General features: G+C 51.8%; 1 protein-coding gene across 1 annotated transcript; it reads right to left on the bottom strand.

Annotated features, from left to right (window-relative positions):
- Nucleotides 1-18,055: 18,055 nt before the first annotated feature.
- Nucleotides 18,056-19,854, bottom strand: LOC308126072 (exostosin-1; the record flags this gene model as incomplete). The annotated part of the gene is made up of 3 exons (XM_080490173.1): nt 18,056-18,811; nt 19,570-19,648; nt 19,733-19,854. 3 exons carry the CDS (start codon nt 19,852-19,854, stop codon nt 18,056-18,058), a joined length of 957 nt encoding a protein of 318 aa, XP_080346299.1.
- Nucleotides 19,855-20,128: the final 274 nt, after the last annotated feature.

Raw genomic sequence — 20,128 nt, 5'->3', positions numbered from 1 at the left:
CAAATCTTTTCATTCTCCCAATATTATCACCTGAACGTCTTTTCCAGTTTGGTGAGGACCGGAGTCTGTCTTATGTCCCCATAAGGCTTGAAAACATGAAGGTGTGTATCTCCTGAAATGTTTATATATATATATTTTTTACTTTAACTTGAGTATATGTTAATGACTCAGTGAGTAAATATTGAATGAAAATCTAAAATCAAACACCAGGTGTTGGATGGATTAAGTGAAAGGTCCTCGTATGTGTGGCTGAACAGAAACGGTGTGTGTGTGTGTGTGTGTGTGTGTGTGTGTGTGTGTGTGTGTGTGTGTGTGTGTGTGTGTGTGTGTGTGTGTGTGTGTGTGTGTGTGTGTGTGTGTGTGTGTGTGTGTGTGTGTGTGTGTCATCCAGTTATAGGCCAGGATCAATGGCCTTGTTGTGCTGCTGCAATAGGGTGACACACACACTCACTCTCACACACACACACACTCACACACACAGACACAGACACACACACACACACACACACACACACAGACACAGACACACACACACACACACACACACACACACACACACACACACATTAGCATGGTCTCCGGCGCTGCGAGGTCAGGAACATCCATCAGGGAAGATGTAGAGTTTTGTTCGGTGTCACGGTGACGATCGCCTCCGAGCTCCTTTTGACTATTTTACAGGTTTTTAAATGAGTGGGTGGGGGAGGGGGGGTGGGGTGTGTGTGTGTGTGGGGGGGGGGGGGGGGGGGGGGGGGGGGGGGTTTACAGCATTTTCAAGTGTGTGTGTGTCTGAGTTGTCAGCACTCCGCGTAATGCTGCTCTCGTCCTTCAGCTCTGAATGCAAATGACAGCGAGCTCCATTTCACCCCGGATGCACAGCTGGAGAGGCTTTACACACACACACACACACACACACACACACACACACACACACACACACACACACACACACACACACACACACACACACACACACACACACACACACACACACACACACACACACACACACACACACACACACACACACACGAGAGAAACAACCTTCACATCTGCACTTCCTCGTGTCGCCGTACGTCACCAACTTTCTCTCATTCAAACTGCAAATAAACAGCGAGGGAGGGATTTATCAAGAAACGATGAAGTTCCTGTATTTTTCGATGTGTTGTGTTATAATCAGCTGGAGGATATAGATTTTATTATATTTTATTATATTGTTATATATAGAATATAGATTTAATAATGGAACATTATGAATATGACGGCTATTGTTAATCCATGTATGGAGAATTCAACCATCACAGCGGTAACCTTTGTTATGTTACTGAATATTGTTATAAGATTATTAAAACTCAACAATATATTTATTTCCAATAATTTCACTCAGAAAAAATTGTTTTTGCAAAAATATTCAATTTGAACCTCTTTTGCAGTTTTATGTTTATTTGATATTTATAAATAATAAGAGTAACTTTGAGGTTAACCATTTATCAGTAAAATGCAGAAATTAAAGAAGCTTCCATCTCAGTGTTTAAAACATGAAAACTAGAGCTACACTCGGTAGAGCAGACCTTCGCCGAAATAATCTCCGTCTTCTGTGATTGATTCAGAAACGGTTTGTCGTTAACGTCTCAAACTCTAACCGATTGGTCCTTGATGATGACAAATCGTCTCTAAACATTTCATGCATGAGTACTTTCTGTAAAATGCTGGTCAAATTCATATATATTTACAAACCGTTAAATGAATAAATAGTCTTTAGTTGGCGAGGGAAACTATGAGATATCAAACATGATCAATGTTCCATTAAAGGTCCTGTTGAAACGGTAATAGAAACGGAAAAGTTTGACCTCGAGAGGAAAATGTTGTAGTAGCCATGTCTGCCCACTGGGTGGTGCTGTTTTTGCTATACCAAACACATCTAACAGCATACCTTCAGAGAACAGAACCAAACGGTTTGTTTTCCTTTATACAGGCTAACGCAGTATCTGCTGGATGTACAACCGTGTAGTGCAGACGACAGGGTCGTAGTTCTTTGTGTTTTCAGAGGTTCTGAGCGCCGTCGTCGTGGAAACAGACGCTGCAAACGGAATGACAGTTTTTCATTTTGTCTTATAACTGTTCCCTAAAACAAGATTCATTCAGCTCTGTTCAGTCCAGAGGAGCCAAAAGCCTCCAGAGGGCAACAAGACAACCACTCAAAATGATGTAGTACATTTGCTAGGTGTCTAGGTGGCGCTGTAATGCTGAAATGGGCAAATCCTGCATGTGGCCTTATTAAAGCATCGGCTCCACCTGCAGCAGGTAGTCCGCCATGTTGGTGTTGTTGTTAAGTGGCGTCATGGAAAAGGAGGCGGGGTTATGAGTCGAGAGGCGGGGCCAAGGCGTCATCGTGTTCAGCGAGTGTGCGTCTTGTCCCTCAACACGTCAACGCCACGGCGGCAGTTTTCTAATTCCTCCATTCTGGAACACGTTTAAAAAAAAAAAAAAAACGTTTTCAGGCTCCTTAAACGCTAAAAATCATGATTCCATGAAACGGCGTTGCCGTGGCGACGGAGCCTAAAACTCGTCCCAGATTGCCACCGACAGTTTTGAACCGAGCTCGTCTTCATTACGCTCGATGATTAATGTTCCTGCCACGCACTTCTCCGGGAGTCCAACCCGCTGTGGCGTACAATAGTAAACTACATTAGTTCTGCAAATTACTTTCAATTACTTTCAATTACTTTCAATTACTTTCCCACTCGGCCTGCAAACACTGTTTCTTTCTTTTCTATAATGTCTCCTGTGTCGGTGGAAGAGTTTCTCTCTCCTGTGTCGGTGGAAGAGCTTCTCTCTCCTGTGTCGGTGGAAGAGTTTCTCTCTCCTGTGTCGGTGGAAGAGCTTCTCTCTCCTGTGTCGGTGGAAGAGTTTCTCTCTCCTGGTCGGTGGAAGAGCTTCTCTCTCCTGTGTCGGTGGAAGAGCTTCTCTCTCCTGTGTCGGTGGAAGAGTTTCTCTCTCCTGGTCGGTGGAAGAGCTTCTCTCTCCTGGTCGGTGGAAGAGTTTCTCTCTCCTGGTCGGTGGAAGAGCTTCTCTCTCCTGTGTCGGTGGAAGAGCTTCTCTCTCCTGTGTCGGTGGAAGAGTTTCTCTCTCCTGGTCGGTGGAAGAGTTTCTCTCTCCTGTGTCGGTGGAAGAGTTTCTCTCTCCTGGTCGGTGGAAGAGTTTCTCTCTCCTGGTCGGTGGAAGAGCTTCTCTCTCCTGTGTCGGTGGAAGAGTTTCTCTCTCCTGGTCGGTGGAAGAGCTTCTCTCTCCTGTGTCGGTGGAAGAGCTTCTCTCTCCTGTGTCGGTGGAAGAGTTTCTCTCTCCTGGTCGGTGGAAGAGCTTCTCTCTCCTGGTCGGTGGAAGAGCTTCTCTCTCCTGGTCGGTGGAAGAGTTTCTCTCTCCTGGTCGGTGGAAGAGCTTCTCTCTCCTGGTCGGTGGAAGAGTTTCTCTCTCCTGGTCGGTGGAAGAGCTTCTCTCTCCTGGTCGGTGGAAGAGTTTCTCTCTCCTGGTCGGTGGAAGAGCTTCTCTCTCCTGGTCGGTGGAAGAGTTTCTCTCTCCTGGTCGGTGGAAGAGCTTCTCTCTCCTGGTCGGTGGAAGAGTTTCTCTCTCCTGGTCGGTGGAAGAGCTTCTCTCTCCTGGTCGGTGGAAGAGTTTCTCTCTCCTGTGTCGGTGGAAGAGTTTCTCTCTCCTGTGTCGGTGGAAGAGTTTCTCTCTCCTGTGTCGGTGGAAGAGTTTCTCTCTCCTGGTCGGTGGAAGTTTCCTCCAGGAAGCAGCACGACTGACGACTGACTGATGGATTACTTCACTTCCCTTTATTACCCCAGTGGGAGGTGATTTGCAGAGTGAGTACACAACCAAATAAAGTCCCAGAACATAAAGAAGTCCAGACGCAGGAGGCGTGGAGACACCGTTACCTCGGGTCCACTGAGACCGTCACACACTAAGAAAGCTGGAGTTTCCATTCTAAGGCAAGCAGGTAGTTTCCCTCCAGTTTCCTCTAGAACTTGAGAACCAAACATTAAATCGGTGGATTTCTTTTTCATGGAGGTCAGACAAAGTGAACGAGCAACTGAGACGACAGACGCCGTTGCCGCGTGGCGTGACGTCACAGTCTGCATCTTAAAGTCGGGGATTCCGAGTGAAAACACAAAGCAGGAGGGGAAAGATAGTTCATACATCCCCGGCAACTTAATCCCCGGCAACTGAATCCCCGGCAACTGAATCCCCAGCAATTTAATCCCCGGCAACTTAATCCCCGGCAATTTAATGAGCAGCGGGCTCACCCACCAGCGATGCTACATGCTACATGCTAAACATAATAAAGTGACTGATCTTCCGGGCAGCTCGGTCTACAGTCAACATTAGCATAGCGCAGAGTGGAGAGAGATGCTACGCGCTACGCTACGCGCTACGCTACGCTAACGTAGACCGGAGCCTTCTGGATTGTTGGAGGTTCACTGCAACGCGGATTATTTGTGTACGAAGTATAAATTAGGTTTGATGGGGTGTGATAAGTTCTCTTTGCTTCAGAAGTTCCGAACTTAATGAGTTGTAAAGGAGCAGGCGGAGAGCCGGTCATAATATTATGGCTGATCGTTATATAACAAGTCTTTCCTGATCGAATCACGACGAAGGGAACAGATTCTGAAAATCCTCCAAATTTAAAAGGACAATATTCTAATAAATATTCAAATTTGTCCCGGTGCTCCTGAACTCTCAGACGCCTGCAAGTCAAAGCAAAGGGCTCAAACTTCTGCGTGTCCAGAGTTTGTGTGTCCAGGCGGTACTAGCACTGGGCCGGCCGCGGCTGCGCGGCGGAGCTATATCTGTCCTCTGCAGGGACGTGGAGAGACGAAGCGTCTCTGGGCTGTTTGTGCTGTACGAGTGTCTGCATGTAAAGATGATCCTGCTGCCGACACACACTCTTTCTACTTTCAGTTCTACGCCTTCTTCTCCTCTGCAGCGCTCCGCGCAGCCTTCCTGCTTCTCCCCTGCAGCCTTCCTGCTTATCCCCTGCAGCCCTTCTGCTTCTCCCCTGCAGCGCTCCCCTGCAGCCTTCCTGCTTCTCCCCTGCAGCCTTCCTGCTTCTCCCCTGCAGCCTTTCTGCTTCTCCTCTGCAGCCCTTCTGCTTCTCCCCTGCAGCCCTTCTGCTTCTCCCCTGCAGCCTTTCTGCTTATCCCCTGCAGCCCTTCTGCTTCTCCCCTGCAGCCTTTCTGCTTCTCCTCTGCAGCCTTTCTGCTTCTCCTCTGCAGCCCTTCTGCTTCTCCCCTGCAGCCCTTCTGCTTCTCCCCTGCAGCCTTCCTGCTTCTCCTCTGCAGCCCTTCTGCTTCTCCCCTGCAGCCCTTCTGCTTCTCCCCTGCAGCCTTCCTGCTTCTCCCCTGCAGCCCTTCTGCTTCTCCCCTGCAGCCCTTCTGCTTCTCCCCTGCAGCCTTCCTGCTTCTCCCCTGCAGCCTTTCTGCTTCTCCTCTGCAGCCCTTCTGCTTCTCCCCTGCAGCCCTTCTGCTTCTCCCCTGCATCCCTTCTGCTTCTCCCCTGCAGCCCTTCTGCTTCTCCCCTGCAGCCCTTCTGCTTCTCCCCTGCAGCCCTTCTGCTTCTCCCCTGCAGCCCTTCTGCTTCTCCCCTGCAGCCCTTCTGCTTCTCCCCTGCAGCCCTTCTGCTTCTCCCCTGCAGCCCTTCTGCTTCTCCCCTGCAGCCCTTCTGCTTCTCCCCTGCAGCCTTTCTGCTTCTCCCCTGCAGCCCTTCTGCTTCTCAGCTGCTAAACTTCCATCTGTGTGGGACTGCAGGTTCAGACTATGTACTCTCAGCTCGTATCAACAACAACAGCAGAGAAATCCTCGGTAAAAACTACTAAACAACCGGGGATTTTAAAGTGAGCTGGTATCAGTAGGAGGTTCTGGTTCTGGGGCGGACCGGAGGAACCCCACGCTCAGGTAAACAGACCAGGACTTTGGGATTTGGTGTTTTGACGCTAAAGTTTGCTTGAACTTTTTCAGCTTTTAGATTCAATCAGAGTGAAAATAAATAAATAAATAAATAAAGTCTTGGAGTCAGAAAGTGATGCTGATCTCATCAGACACGTCTGATATTTATAACCGAGCGCCGTGGATCCATGACGCCCAGAACCAAAGTGATATTTACAGAACGGAGAGACAATCTATCACCACGTCTGGAAACAACGTCGCCGCAACTTTGTTCTGCTGTTTGACACCAAACGATGGAAAACGATCCCGATGGGACCGATGATGGAACACAACTTCCTCCTCTCCAGTTTCAGAATAAAGTCCCACATCCAGACGGTGTTAAACCGGGATTATCCAGACGGTGTTAAACCGGGATTATCCAGACGGTGTTAAACCGGGATTATCCAGACGGTGTTAAACCGGGATTATCCAGACATTTTAAAATTGTTTAGAAATAAATAAAACACTTTGTAGTTTTGTGAAAAATGAACTAAATGCTGAGTCACATATTTTAAGGGTCCAGGTTAGAGAAGAGGACTTCAGATTAGGGGTTTGGCCCCGCCTCCTCACAGAGAAGTGGGATTTGGTCTCAGTATGGGGAAAATGATTTTAGAGGGATTAAATCAAATATGAGATTTAAAGATGTTTAAAATGCTGTTACACTGTTTAAAATCAAGAGGGTGTTCTACCCCCCCCCCCCCCCCCCCCCCCCCCACTGATCTAGAACCTTCTGGATGAAAACAAACAGTTTGAAACACTCGACCATGAAACAAAACCTAAAACAGGCTTCACACCAAATCTATTGATTTCTCTAATGTGGACCTTCGTCTTGGTCCCTACAGGGACACACACACACACACACACACACACACACACACACACACACACACACACACACACACACACACACACACACACACACACACACACACACACACACACACACACACACACACACACACACACACACACACACACACACACACACACACACACACACACACACACACACACACACACACAGAGGCAGGAGGTAATAAGAATGGAGATTAAACTGCTCTCTTATTCCGCAGCTCCTCCAACAGCGTCTCAGCAGCCGAGGCCAATCGGCCTCCAGCTTCACAAACACCAACGACTTACAGCGCTCAACTTCTGAGAGTTTCCAATCGCAGCCGCGTGTGTGTGTGTGTGTGTGTGTGTGTGTGTGTGTGTGTGTGTGTGTGTGTGTGTGTGTGTGTGTGTGTGTGTGTGTGTGTGTGTGTGTGTGTGTGTGTGTGTGTGTGTGTGTGTGTGTGTATGGAACAAATACATGGCAACATGAAATAATCAAAACAACAAGGAAGCTGTCAGCAGACTGTCACAGGAGACACACACACACACACACACACACACACACACACACACACACACACACACACACACACACACACACACACACACCTGATTTTGGCTGAGACGTTTTCACGTTGATCTGTGAGGAAACGTTCACTTTGTTCACTTTGCTCCTCTGAAGACGTGAATCAGCTGCTTGGTTCAGTTTTCCAGAGGCCGATTCAACAGTGGAATGTTTGAAGGTCTCATTGATGTTGTTTGTGTTTTCATTTCAGAAAAGTTCCACATTTACATGACAACACTCTGAAAACGCTGTCCGATGGACACGGCATCAAACACACATGCAGCAGAGCAAACAGCTGGGAGCGTCCTCCGAGACAGAGTCGGAGCGTTTCTGAAAAGTTTCTTCTTCCTCCGAGACAGAGTCGGAGCGTTTCTGAAAAGTTTCGTTTTTCCTCCAGTTACATGGAGTAATTCCCAAAAAGTTGCAGTTTCTCTGCTTCCACAGAGACGGATCGTTTTTCAAAACAGCAAGGCTTTCTCTTGTTTACATGGAGACGGGGTCAGAGGGTTTTCAAAAAGTTCCACCGTGGAAGCTGTTTTCAAAAGGTTGTGTTTTCAGTGGCGTCGAGCACTGTGGTCCTGTAAACAGTGAAATGGTTAAATACTGCTGATCTGCTGGTTTACTGTCGTCAGTATTCATCAGTACTGGAGTGTTGTATTGTATTGGAGTTTTACTTTGTCTTAAATTAGTCGTATTCTGCTAAATCCACTTTCTAGAGGTTCTCCAGCAGTACTACTCGTCCCCATACCTGGACTGACGTCCCAGAAGTGAAGACAGTCTGTCCTCTCTGTCCCCGGCTTGTTTCAGGTTTTAAAAAGTGTGTTGCTCCAACCAGCCAATCAGAGATCAAACCCTATATAGTGTCATCGGGGGTTTAGCCAATCCCAATCAAGGTAGGCCCTCCCTTTGACTCCTCCCACAATTAGGCAGCTCTGCTCTGGCACATGGCACCACGAGAGCAAGTACTTCCTCCTCTTCCCAAGATGGGCACGTGTGGGCGGAGCCAGTCCAGCTCACACAGACACAGCAGATTCTGAATGTAGCTCCTATGATCCAATATTCAAATGAGGAAAATTAAGGAGGAGCTAGAAACTTAGAATACTGAAGGTTTCTGGACCGACCAGACCAGGAGGAGGAGGAGGAGAACAGGAGGAGGAGGAGGAGAACAGGAGGAGGAGAACAGGAGGAGGAGGAGAACAGGAGGAGGAGGAGGAGAACAGGAGGAGGAGAACAGGAGGAGGAGGAGAACAGGAGGAGGAGGAGGAGGAGAACAAGAGGAGGAGGAGGAGAACAGGAGGAGGAGAAGGAGAACAGGAGGAGGAGGAGGAGAACAGGAGGAGGAGGAGGAGGAGGAGAACAGGAGGAGGAGGAGAACAGGAGAAGGAGAACAGGAGGAGGAGAACAGGAGGAGGAGAAGGAGAACAGGAGGAGGAGGAGAACAGGAGGAGGAGAAGGAGAACAGGAGGAGGAGGAGAACAAGAGGAGGAGAAGGAGAACAGGAGGAGGAGAACAGGAGGAGGGGGAGAACAGGAGGAGGAGGAGAACAGAAGGAGGAGGAGAAGGAGAACAGGAGGAGGAGGAGGAGGAGAACAGGAGGAGGGGGAGAACAGAAGGAGGAGGAGGAGGAGGAGAACAGGAGGACAGGAGATCTTTAAATTAAATCCAGTATTGAAATATAAGTTGCATACGAGAAGTTCAATTCAATGAAATGTTATTTATACACACTAAATACAACACAGTCATTTTAAGGCACTTTTACAGAGAAGAACTAACAAGCAGGTGGAGGAGAAGGTGGAGGAGAAGGTGGAGGAGAAGGTGGAGGAGAAGGTGGAGGAGGAAACCTGAGAGGTTCAGACCCTGCTTCAGGGAGGAGTTATAGATTCTCAGATTTAGTTCGTAGAACCAAGTGGAAGTCAACCAAATGATTGAGCTCTGTTTAAACCCCATCTGTTGCCATGACAACAAGCTCATTAGCATTATTCACTGGAGTCGACGGTTCCAGTATCTGTGTGGGACAAACAGCCGTTCAATCAGACGACGTTTCTCCTCCTGTTTGAGCAGCAGAACGACAAATAAACCGAAAGCTAAACTCCAGTCGGAGAATTAGTCTCCAACACAAACTATGGCGAGGAAACCTTGACAGGGTGTCAAACGGCGGCGGCGGTGGCGGCGGCGGGTTGTGTTTGATGTGCTGGAGTGTGCCGCCGTCAGCAGGAACAACATATGGCCCCATTAAAAGTAACACAAGTCAATTACTAGAACAGGTTAGATGTGCCAACACAGCAGCAGTACTTTACTTTTATGAGTCGGCCCACTGGAGCACAAGACAAACCCACTTTTATCACAAATCTGTCTCCCGTCGCCGAGGAGACGCCGAGGAGACGCCGAGGAGACGCCGAGGAGACGCCAAGGAGACGCCGAGGAGACGCAGGTAGCCCGGGTTTCTGCTCTCAGGCGTCATGGACGTGGAAATGGAACTTTAGCAAAACAGGTGAAGCCGTTTCATCGATCAGCGTCAGTAGTAACTCACTGAAAACGTCTCCGTTGTCCCACAAGAGGACGGACTGAAGCACCGGTCGGTCTTTGGTCAGTTGGTTGGTATTCAATTCAACTTTATCTGTAAAGCTCTAAATCACACCAACAAACATCTCAGAACCTCTTACAATGATAGAGAACAACAGAACCCAACTAAACCTTCCAGAACCTCTTACAATGATAGAGAACAACAGAACCCAACTAAACCTTCCAGAGCAGCAGATGGAACAAGCAACAGAGGAAACCAGGAAGAACTCCCTCTCAGGAAGAACAGTTCATAAGAAGTCCCTCTTCAGGAAGAAAGGGGGCGGAGCCTAGACTCTGGAAGGGGGGGGGGCATCCGCCTTGACCGGTTGGGGGTAGAAGTACATGGGATAGGACAGGGAGAGAGAGGAATAGAAGAGGGAGAGAGAGAGGAATAGAAGAGGAAGAGAGAGAGAGGAATAGAAGAGGAAGAGAGAGAGAGGAATAGAAGAGAGAGAGAGAGAGAGGAATAGAAGAGAGAGAGAGAGAGGAATAGAAGAGAGAGAGAGAGAGAGAGAGGAATAGAAGAGAGAGAGAGAGAGAGGAATAGAAGAGAGAGAGAGAGAGGAATAGAAGAGAGAGAGAGAGAGAGGCAGACAGGACAGAGAAGTACAAATACTAAGAAAAGTCTATGATGAGCGTTGGTCTGATGATGAACCAATCTCAGTCTGGAGTTTAAGGGTCGTGCCGTTGCGGTGGGGTCCCGGTGCTGTGGGGGGGTCCCGGTGCTGTGGGGGGGTCCCGGTGCTGTGGGGGGGTCAGGGTGCTGTGGGGGGGTCCTGGTGCTGTGGGGGGGTCCCGGTGCTGTGGGGGGGTCCCGGTGCTGTGGGGGGGTCACAGTGCTGTGGGGGGGTCCCGGTGCTGTGGGGGGGTCAGGGTGCTGTGCGGGGGTCAGGGTGCTGTGGTGGGGTCCCGGTGCTGTGGTGGGGTCAGGGTGCTGTGGGGGGGTCAGGGTGCTGTGGTGGGGTCCCGGTGCTGCGGTTGGGTCAGGGTGCTGTGGGGGGGTCCTGGTGCTGTGGGGGGGTCAGGGTGCTGTGGTGGGGTCCCGGTGCTGTGGGGGGGTCCTGGTGCTGTGGTGGGGTCACAGTGCTGTGGGGGGGTCCCGGTGCTGTGGGGGGGTCAGGGTGCTGTGCGGGGGTCAGGGTGCTGTGGTGGGGTCCCGGTGCTGTGGGGGGGTCCTGGTGCTGTGGGGGGGTCAGGGTGCTGTGGTGGGGTCAGGGTGCTGTGGGGGGGTCAGGGTGCTGTGGTGGGGTCCCGGTGCTGTGGGGGGGTCAGGGTGCTGTGGTGGGGTCCCGGTGCTGTATATTGATCATTGATCAGTCAGTCAGTCGGTAAATTCCACTAATATAAACATTCCCACCCCCTGAAATGTCCCCAAAGCTTTTTACTGTTAATCACATTCACACCCCTGCAGAGCTCGGTCCATCCACCGGGAGCCGTTTGAGCTTCAGCGTCTTGCTCAAGGACACTTCAACAGGTGGACATTTAGGGAGTTCAAACTACAGCCGCCCTGATGGTCGGTCGGTCGGTCGGTCGGTCGGTCGGTCGGTCGGTCGGTCGGTCGGTCGGTCGGTCGGTCGGTCGGTCGGTCGGTCCGACACCAATAAATTTCACTTTCAAATAAAAATCTCAGCAGATAAACGATCGAGTGCGTCGGTACGGGCGACTCGGAGTTTCCACACCGAAACGCTGCTTCAGCATGGCGGACACTCGACAATCAACACGACAGTAAAACAGACGAAACTAATTCCTCGGACGTCTCAGCGAGTCTCAGCGAGTCTCAGCGAGTCTCAGCGAGTCTCAGCTGCAGAGGAAATCATTTCAGGAGACGCTCTTATGTTTATGAATAATTGAAACGTTCTCGTCAGTAGTGGGAGTCGTTACGTCCGATGGGAACAATCAGCTTTTTATTCTCCGACCGAAATAACTGGAGCTGCACCTCACAGGTCTGTCAGTGTGTGTGTGTGTGTGTGTGTGTGTGTGTGTGTGTGTGTGTGTGTGTGTGTGTGTGTGTGTTAATAATAGGAGGATTTGGGCTGAAGAGCTTTTTCCCGTATTTGTCACTGTAATTATTTTAAAAATTGTATAAATAAGAGAAAATGCAAAGTGTCCCAGGAAAACTTTTATAAAGATTTATGCTCTCTTCCACTTTAAGTTGAGATATTAGGGTGTAATAGTTACCTTGTTTATTTATAATTGATCAGTTAGCATTATTTACCTTGTCATGACCCACTGAACTCTGATTGGCTCGTCAGCTCTCATGCTGGTAGACGGTGACATGGACCAATCAAATCAGTGAAGGCGTACACCAGAAACACCCGAGACCCCAACACCCGAGACCCCAACAGCCGAGACCCCAACAGCCGAGACCCAAACACCCGAGACCCCAACACCCGAGACCCAAACACCCGAGACCCCAACACCCGAGACCCCAACACCCGAGAGTCAAACACCCGAGACCCCAACACCCGAGACCCAAACACCCGAGACCCCAACAGCCGAGAGTCAAACACCCGAGACCCCAACACCCGAGAGTCAAACACCCGAGAGTCAAACACCCGAGACCCCAACACCCGAGAGTCAAACACCCGAGACCCAAACACCCGAGACCCAAACACCCGAGACCCCAACACCCGAGACCCAAACACCCGAGACCCCAACACCCGAGACCCCAACACCCAAGATGTCAAACACCCGAGACCCCAACACCCGAGACCCCAACACCCGAGACCCCAACAGCCGAGACCCAAACACCCAAGAGTCAAACACCCGAGACCCAAACACCCGAGACCCAAACACCCGAGACCCAAACACCCGAGACCCCAACACCCGAGAGTCAAACACCCGAGACCCAAACACCCGAGACCCCAACACCCGAGAATCAAACACCCGAGACCCAAACACCCGAGACCCCAACACCCGAGACCCAAACACCCGAGACCCCAACACCCGAGAGTCAAACACCCGAGACCCCAACACCCGAGACCCCAACACCCGAGACCCCAACACCCGAGACCCCAACACCCGAGAGTCAAACACCCGAGACCCCAACACCCGAGACCCCAACACCCGAGACCCCAACACCCGAGACCCCAACAGCCGAGACCCAAACACCCAAGAGTCAAACACCCGAGACCCCAACACCCGAGACCCAAACACCCGAGAATCAAACACCCGAGACCCAAACACCCGAGACCCCAACACCCGAGACCCAAACACCCGAGACCCCAACACCCGAGAGTCAAACACCCGAGACCCCAACACCCGAGACCCCAACACCCGAGACCCAAACACCCGAGACCCAAACACCCGAGACCCCAACACCCGAGAGTCAAACACCCGAGACCCCAACACCCGAGAGTCAAACACCCGAGACCCCAACACCCGAGACCCAAACACCCGAGACCCCAACACCCGAGACCCAAACACCCGAGAGTCAAACATCTGAGATTCTGCAGGACGACGAGGAAACATCCCTGAGAAGTTCAGCTCCTTCTGACTTCTTACCGAATAACAAGAAAAATAGAAATGCTTCATTTTTAACACACACACACACACACACACACACACACACACACACACACACACACACACACACACACACACACACACACACACACACACACACACACACACACACACACACACACACACGAGACGGACTCAAAATGTTCTGCTGTCAGGAGTTAAAAGGCCTCGTACGGTTTTCACCCCACCAACCCCGAGGCTATTTCTGACTGTGTGTGTGTGTGTGTGTGTGTGTGTGTGTGTGTGTGTGTGTGTGTGTGTGTGTGTGTGTGTGTGTGTGTGTGTGTGTGTGTGTGTGTGTGTGTGTGTGTGTGTGTGTGTGTGTGTGTGTGTGTGTGTGTGTGTGTGTGTGTGTCGCCTCAGGCTCATCAGACTCAGCGTGAGGAGGAACCAACAGGCATCAAACCGACTCGTTCACATTATCATCACAACAAACGGGTCTGGTCTCCACCTTCTAAAGCCCCGACGTCAACCTGCTGCCACTTCCTGCCCTCCAGGAAGTGTGTGTGCGGGGGGGGGGGGGGTAGAAAAGGGTTTATATTATAGCTATATATATTATTTATAGCTAGTGCAACTTTGAATGTAATTTTGTTTAATTAAAACAAGTAAAAGTTTAACAATCAATATATTTACAGTCTATTCCTTTCATCCATATATTCTTAGTTATTAAAATGTTCTAGGTGCTGTATCTCTATATCTGTTTGTATTCTAAAACACTAATATCAAAATTAATTCATTTACACAATAATTAACTCATTGTTGGTACTTTTATGAAGCCATGTAAATATTACTTTCATACACTCGTTTTTCAATAATAATAATAATTTAAGACTTTTTTCTTCTTCTATTGTTTTTCTGTCGTCACTAAACAACAACATGATGAATCATGACGGAGCTGAATGACGGGCGGAGTTAAAGAGCAGAGAGACGCTGAAGGATCATTGAACATTGAAATGAGGCGAAGCCTCCGCGGCAGCTCCCCTCACCTGTCCCCCCCCCCTCCCCCCCACCCCCCCCCCCACCCCCCCTAAACCATGACACTGCACTAGTCCACAGGCCAAGAATAGCCGCAGGGCTTCAAGTGCAATATCACATTTTCATAATGAGACTCAATGAGCTGTAAATCCCTGCTGACGCCTTCTGGAGCCAGAAGAGCTTATGGCAGCGATACTGAAACTATTAAACAGTCGCCTCCTCCGGGCGGTGTGTGTGTGTGTGTGTGTGTGTGTGTGTGTGTGTGTGTGTGTGTGTGTGTGTGTGTGTGTGTGTGTGTGTGTGTGTGTGTGTGTGTGTGTGTGTGTGTGTGTCAGCAGTAACTAGGAATGGCAGCATGTGATGGTCCACAGCTGAACTCTTATTGTGACGCTTCGACTGTTCTGGATTACAAGCTGCACTTTTTAAATTAAGTAAAAACTCAATATTATTATCATTAGTGTGTGTGTGTGTGTGTGTGTGTGTGTGTGTGTGTGTGTGTGTGTGTGTGTGTGTGTGTGTGTGTGTGTGTGTGTGTGTGTGTGTGTGTGTGTGTGGTGAGAGAGAGAGAATTTTTTCTTCCCTTTTAATCATAAATAAAGTCCAAATGTCACTGTTGGAGGGACGGAGGGATGGAGGGACGGAGGGAGGGATGGAGGGAGGGATGGAGGGATGCAGGGAGGGATGGAGGGACGGAGGGAGGGATGGAGGGATGGAGGGACGGAGGGATGGAGGGACGGAGGGAGGGACGGAGGGATGGAGGGATGGAGGGACGGAGGGATGGAGGGACGGAGGGATGGAGGGACGGAGGGATGGAGGGATGGAGGGACGGAGGGATGGAGGGACGGAGGGATGGAGGGATGGAGGGACGGAGGGAGGGATGGAGGGATGGAGGGATGGAGGGAGGGATGGAGGGACGGAGGGAGGGATGGAGGGACGGAGGGAGGGATGGAGGGAGGGATGGAGGGACGGAGGGAGGGATGGAGGGATGGAGGGAGGGACGGAGGGATGGATGGAGGGATGGAGGGAGGGACGGAGGGATGGAGGGATGGAGGGACGGAGGGATGGAGGGACGGAGGGAGGGATGGAGGGATGGAGGGACGGAGGGACGGAGGGAGGGACGGAGGGAGGGATGGAGGGACGGATGTATAAAAAAACCTGATTTACATGAACTGAACCTTCTGCTGGAACTCCAAATACTTATTCTGCTCATTTACTCAAGTAAAAGTCAAAGTATTCGTTGTTCTCTGTACTCATTAGGACTGGTGCAGATTAATCCATCCTCATGATTAATCTGATTAAACAATTAAGTGATGAAGGTACCCGCCCACAGGAGCCATCTATTTCCTGCCTCCCATTCATTGTCTATGTGAAACCTTCCCCGCTGCCATCCAGCAGAATTTATGCAAATGAGGTGCGAGGCAGGGAGGTCCGGCGAGTCGCCGAACTTTGGTAAACTCGCTGCCGTGGAGCCAAACAGAACAGAACCAGCAACTGAAAACCCGATTCCTTCAACTGTTTCAGGAACAGAAGAGCAACTTTGCGCTTTGAGGATCCGTTTCCACGACGCTGGAAGTTAAAACCACATCGATTGTCTCTGGAGAGCCTAGAGAGTCTGGGGAGTCTGGAGAGTCTGGAGAGCCTAGAGAGTCTGGAGAGCCTAGAGAGTCTGGAGAGTCTGGAGAGTCTAGAGAGTCTGGAGAGTCTGGAGAGTCTGGGGAGTCTGGAGAGTCTAGAGAGTCTAGAGAGTCTAGAGAGTCTGGAGAGTCTGGAGAGTCTGGAGAGTCTAGAGAGTCTAGAGAGTCTAGAGAGTCTGGAGAGTCTGGAGAGTCTGGAGAGTCTGGAGAGTCTGGAGAGCCTAGAGAGCCTGGAGAGTCTGGAGAGTCTGGAGAGTCTGGAGAGCCTAGAGAGCCTAGAGAGCCTGGAGAGTCTGGAGAGTCTGGAGAGTCTGGAGAGTCTGGAGAGTCTGGAGAGTCTGGCGACAGGAAGAGAACGACGGCAGCTCTTCAGAACTTCTCACATGTGACAAAACCAAAACAGGAAGTCTTAGCAACCAGCTGGCGGTACCTGTCGTCATGGTAACCGAGTGTCGGTACTAAACCACTCAGTGTTAGAACGTTTGATATTTTGAAGCACGCTCCAACAGAACTTGACTTTTATTAAACCTCTTCAGCAGAGACGGAACCTTAACTGGATCAATGCGGAACGTCGCGCCTGATTGTGTTCTTCCTCGTTACCTAGAATCCTTTTTCCCGTCAACGATCGGCGAGGATAAATGCCAAGGCCTCGCCGCTCGAAACGCCGATCTATGTTTGGGTTCCGCTCGGCCCGGAGAAACATTAACCTCTATTCATCTGCCGATCGCCGCCGCACAGAAGTCACAGCTGATCAATAGAACTTCTTTGACCCTCCGACCGGCCGGCAGGAACCTTCGCCGCATCGACCAGCTGCTGAATCCGTTTAAATCCCAGAGAAACTCCAGAAAGGTCCTGGAAGGAACCTACACCTTCCTGTTTGTTCTTCTGCTGCTGAGTCACTTTAATGAATCTGCTCCTGTTCGATGCAGAGGAACTTTCCTGTGGTTCCCCGGCTGGAGCGTCCTGAGCTGCAGAGCGATGGAGGCGGAGTCACGCTGGTGACAGCGCTTCCACAGGTGAGCTCCCGGCGGCGCCGAGGATTCTACAGCAAAGCGATCGTAAACGTAGCGGCCATTACCGCCGCCACTCGCTCCAAACAAACTGCTGTCTGTGAGGTTTTGGTCCTGGAAACACAGACGGTGGATTTTCCTTCTACCGTCGTCAAAGTTACAGACGTGATCAAACATCAGAGGAAACAAATATCAGGATCAATGGAGACGATCGACGACTCATCAGCTGAGCTTCAAGGTTCAATGAAAACATTTGGGGGGGGGGGGGTGTGTGTGTGTGTGTGTGTGTGTGTGTGTGTGTGTGTGTGTGTGTGTGTGTGTGTGTGTGTGTGTGTGTGTGTGTGTGTGTGTGTGTGTGTGTGTGTGTGTGTGTGTGTGTGTGTGTCCTGAGATTTCTCTAAACTTTTTGCGTTTATATTTGGATTCGTGTCTCATTTCACCGTTTCACAGGATGTCTTTTTTGCCCTCAGTTTGGACTCGCAGGTTCACGATTTTGAGACGTTTCAAACTGTTGATCTATTGACTATTGATCACTGCGACAGAGCGACTCGGGTTTATGAAGTCTGCAGAGCGAAGGAGAGCAAGTGCAGGGTAAAAGCCTGCCAGTCCATATCCAGGGCAAAGAAAACCCCACCGCCAAAGAAGTATTACAACAGAGGAGAGATGTAGATATTTGTTAAGTCCACTACATGCGGACGTGCAAACTGGATTCCAGCATCTTGTTACGACCTGCTGCGGGTTTCAGTCTGGATCATCTACAACCTGAAAGATTCAACGAACGACAAACATCCAGGAAACGTCCTGCCTCACCCCGCGGCCGAGCGCCGGCTTCCGGCCGTCAAACGCTAAAAACTTCAAAAAGGTGAACTTTTCTTCTGGACCGACCTCTGAGCTGACAAAACTTTCCGTCTTTTGCTTTCCACACACACACACACACACACACACTGCAGTACCGTGGAGTACCAGGGGCGTGTCTTACTGTGAGTAGTCCTGGTTGTCGCGGTCGCAGCGCCGGTCCTTGTGCTTCTCCCAGTCCTTGCCGTGTTTGCAGGTGGTCAGCAGGACGACGTCCTCTCCGTTGTGGACGTGGTACAGGGCGTTCCTGGTCTCCGAGCCGATGCCGGTCAGGTAGCGCTTCCCTTTGAACACCAGCAGGTACTTCCTGGACGGCGGCGCGTGGTTGAGCGGCCGGTCGCCGGCTCCGCCTCCTTTGAGCGGGTGGTCCTTGGAGAAGAGCGGGATAGAGACGTCGAAGTCGGGCCTGAAGTTGAGCACGTCGGCGCTGGCCCGGGCCAGCATGGCCTGGCCCACCTCCAGGCCCAGGTCCTGGCTGTAGTCGGGCCAGGTGCCGGAGTACAGGTTGAACAGCAGGTGGTTCCTGCCGTCGCCCCAGGTAGGCGGGCTCTGGACGCGGGAGCGCACGTTCTGCACGTACTGGGCGGAGAGGCGGTCCCGGTCCAGCGTGTCCACGGCCGGGACGAAGAGGCAGGCCCGCGACGCGTCGGTGGTGTGGAAGCGCGACTCCTGGATGGCGGTCAGGATCTTCTGGTAGGTGTCGGAGACGTGGTCGCCGCGCTGCGGCGGGTAGATGTAGACCCTGAGGCCGTGGCGGCAGCGCCAGAAGTCGAAGCAGGTCTCCATGCGGCAGCGCCGGTTCCTGTAGATGTTGTCGCGGATCGACCGCCGCTCGCTGGGAGACGTGTGCTGGTGGTGGAGCTGAGGGCTGTCCTCCTGCAGACACACAACCGAGGTTACACGTTTTCAGAACTTTAACTATAGAAGACCTGAGTGGACTCTGACAGAAATAGTTGACCCCCCCACCTCATTCCCTACCGTACCTCCTACCCCCCCCCTCCCCCATTCCCTGCCATACCTCACCCCCCCCATTCCCTGCTGTACCTCCTGCCCTCCTGCCCTGCCACCCCTCATTCCCTGCCGTACCTCACCCCCCCCCACATTCCCTACCGTACCTCCTACCCCCCCCCCTCCCCCATTCCCTGCCATACCTCACCCCCCCCCATTCCCTGCTGTACCTCCTGCCCTCCTGCCCTGCCACCCCTCATTCCCTGCCGTACCTCCTACCCCCCCCTCCCCCATTCCCTGCCATACCTCACCCCCCCCCCACATTCCCTACCGTACCTCCTACCCCCCCCTCCCCCATTCCCTGCCATACCTCACCCCCCCCCATTCCCTGCCGTACCTCACCCCCCCCCACATTCCCTGCCGTACCTCCTGCCCTCCCCCCCTCATTCCCTGCCGTACCTCCTGCTCCCCCCGTTCCCTGCCGTACCTCCTGCCCTCCCCCCCACATTCCCTGCCGTACCTCACCCTCCCCCCCTCCCCCCCTCATTCCCTGCCGTACCTCACCCCCCCGTTCCCTGCCGTACCTCACCCTCCCCCCCTCCCCCCCTCATTCCCTGCCGTACCTCCTGCCCCCCCCCCGTTCCCTGCCGTACCTCCTGCCCTCCCCCCCTCATTCCCTGCCGTACCTCCTGCTCCCCCCCCTCCAGGTACGGCTCCAGCAGCCCGGGGGCCTCGGGCCAGTGCCTGGGCGGTCTGGACGGACTCCTCTGGGGCAGCGGTTGGGGCTGGTACGTGTCTGGACTCTGGCGGTGGTAGTAGTAGTACTGGTACTCCTGCTGCTGCTGGTACTGCTGGTACTGCTGGTACTGGTACTCCTGCTGGAACTCCCCAATCTGCAGACCCCACAGGTAGACGAGGAAGAGAAGACCGGCCCCCACAGACACGAGCAGGTACCGCTTCTTGGCCTGCATGTGTGCTGCAGGGGGGATGGAGGGGGGGGGACGAGGCCGTGGGTCCAAGGGGGTGGAAGGGTGGGGTGGGGGGGGCAGAACAGCAGGGAGGTCTCACATTGACAAAGAAAGGCGTCGAGGGGAAAAGGACGAGATGATAGAGAGCGACAGGGACGGACGCTGAAGAGGAGCGACGGGTCTGAGACACGTCAGGACCTCATCTGCAGCTCCGCATGGTGAAGACAGAGTCTCTGAAAGACAGAAGGACGTTTTCTCCGTATCAGTCACATTATTT

The sequence above is a fragment of the Lipophrys pholis genome (assembly GCF_963383615.2).
Source record: "Lipophrys pholis genome assembly, chromosome: 21".
Taxonomy (NCBI): domain Eukaryota; kingdom Metazoa; phylum Chordata; class Actinopteri; order Blenniiformes; family Blenniidae; genus Lipophrys; species Lipophrys pholis.
This window is presented reverse-complemented; position numbering and strand designations above follow the sequence as displayed.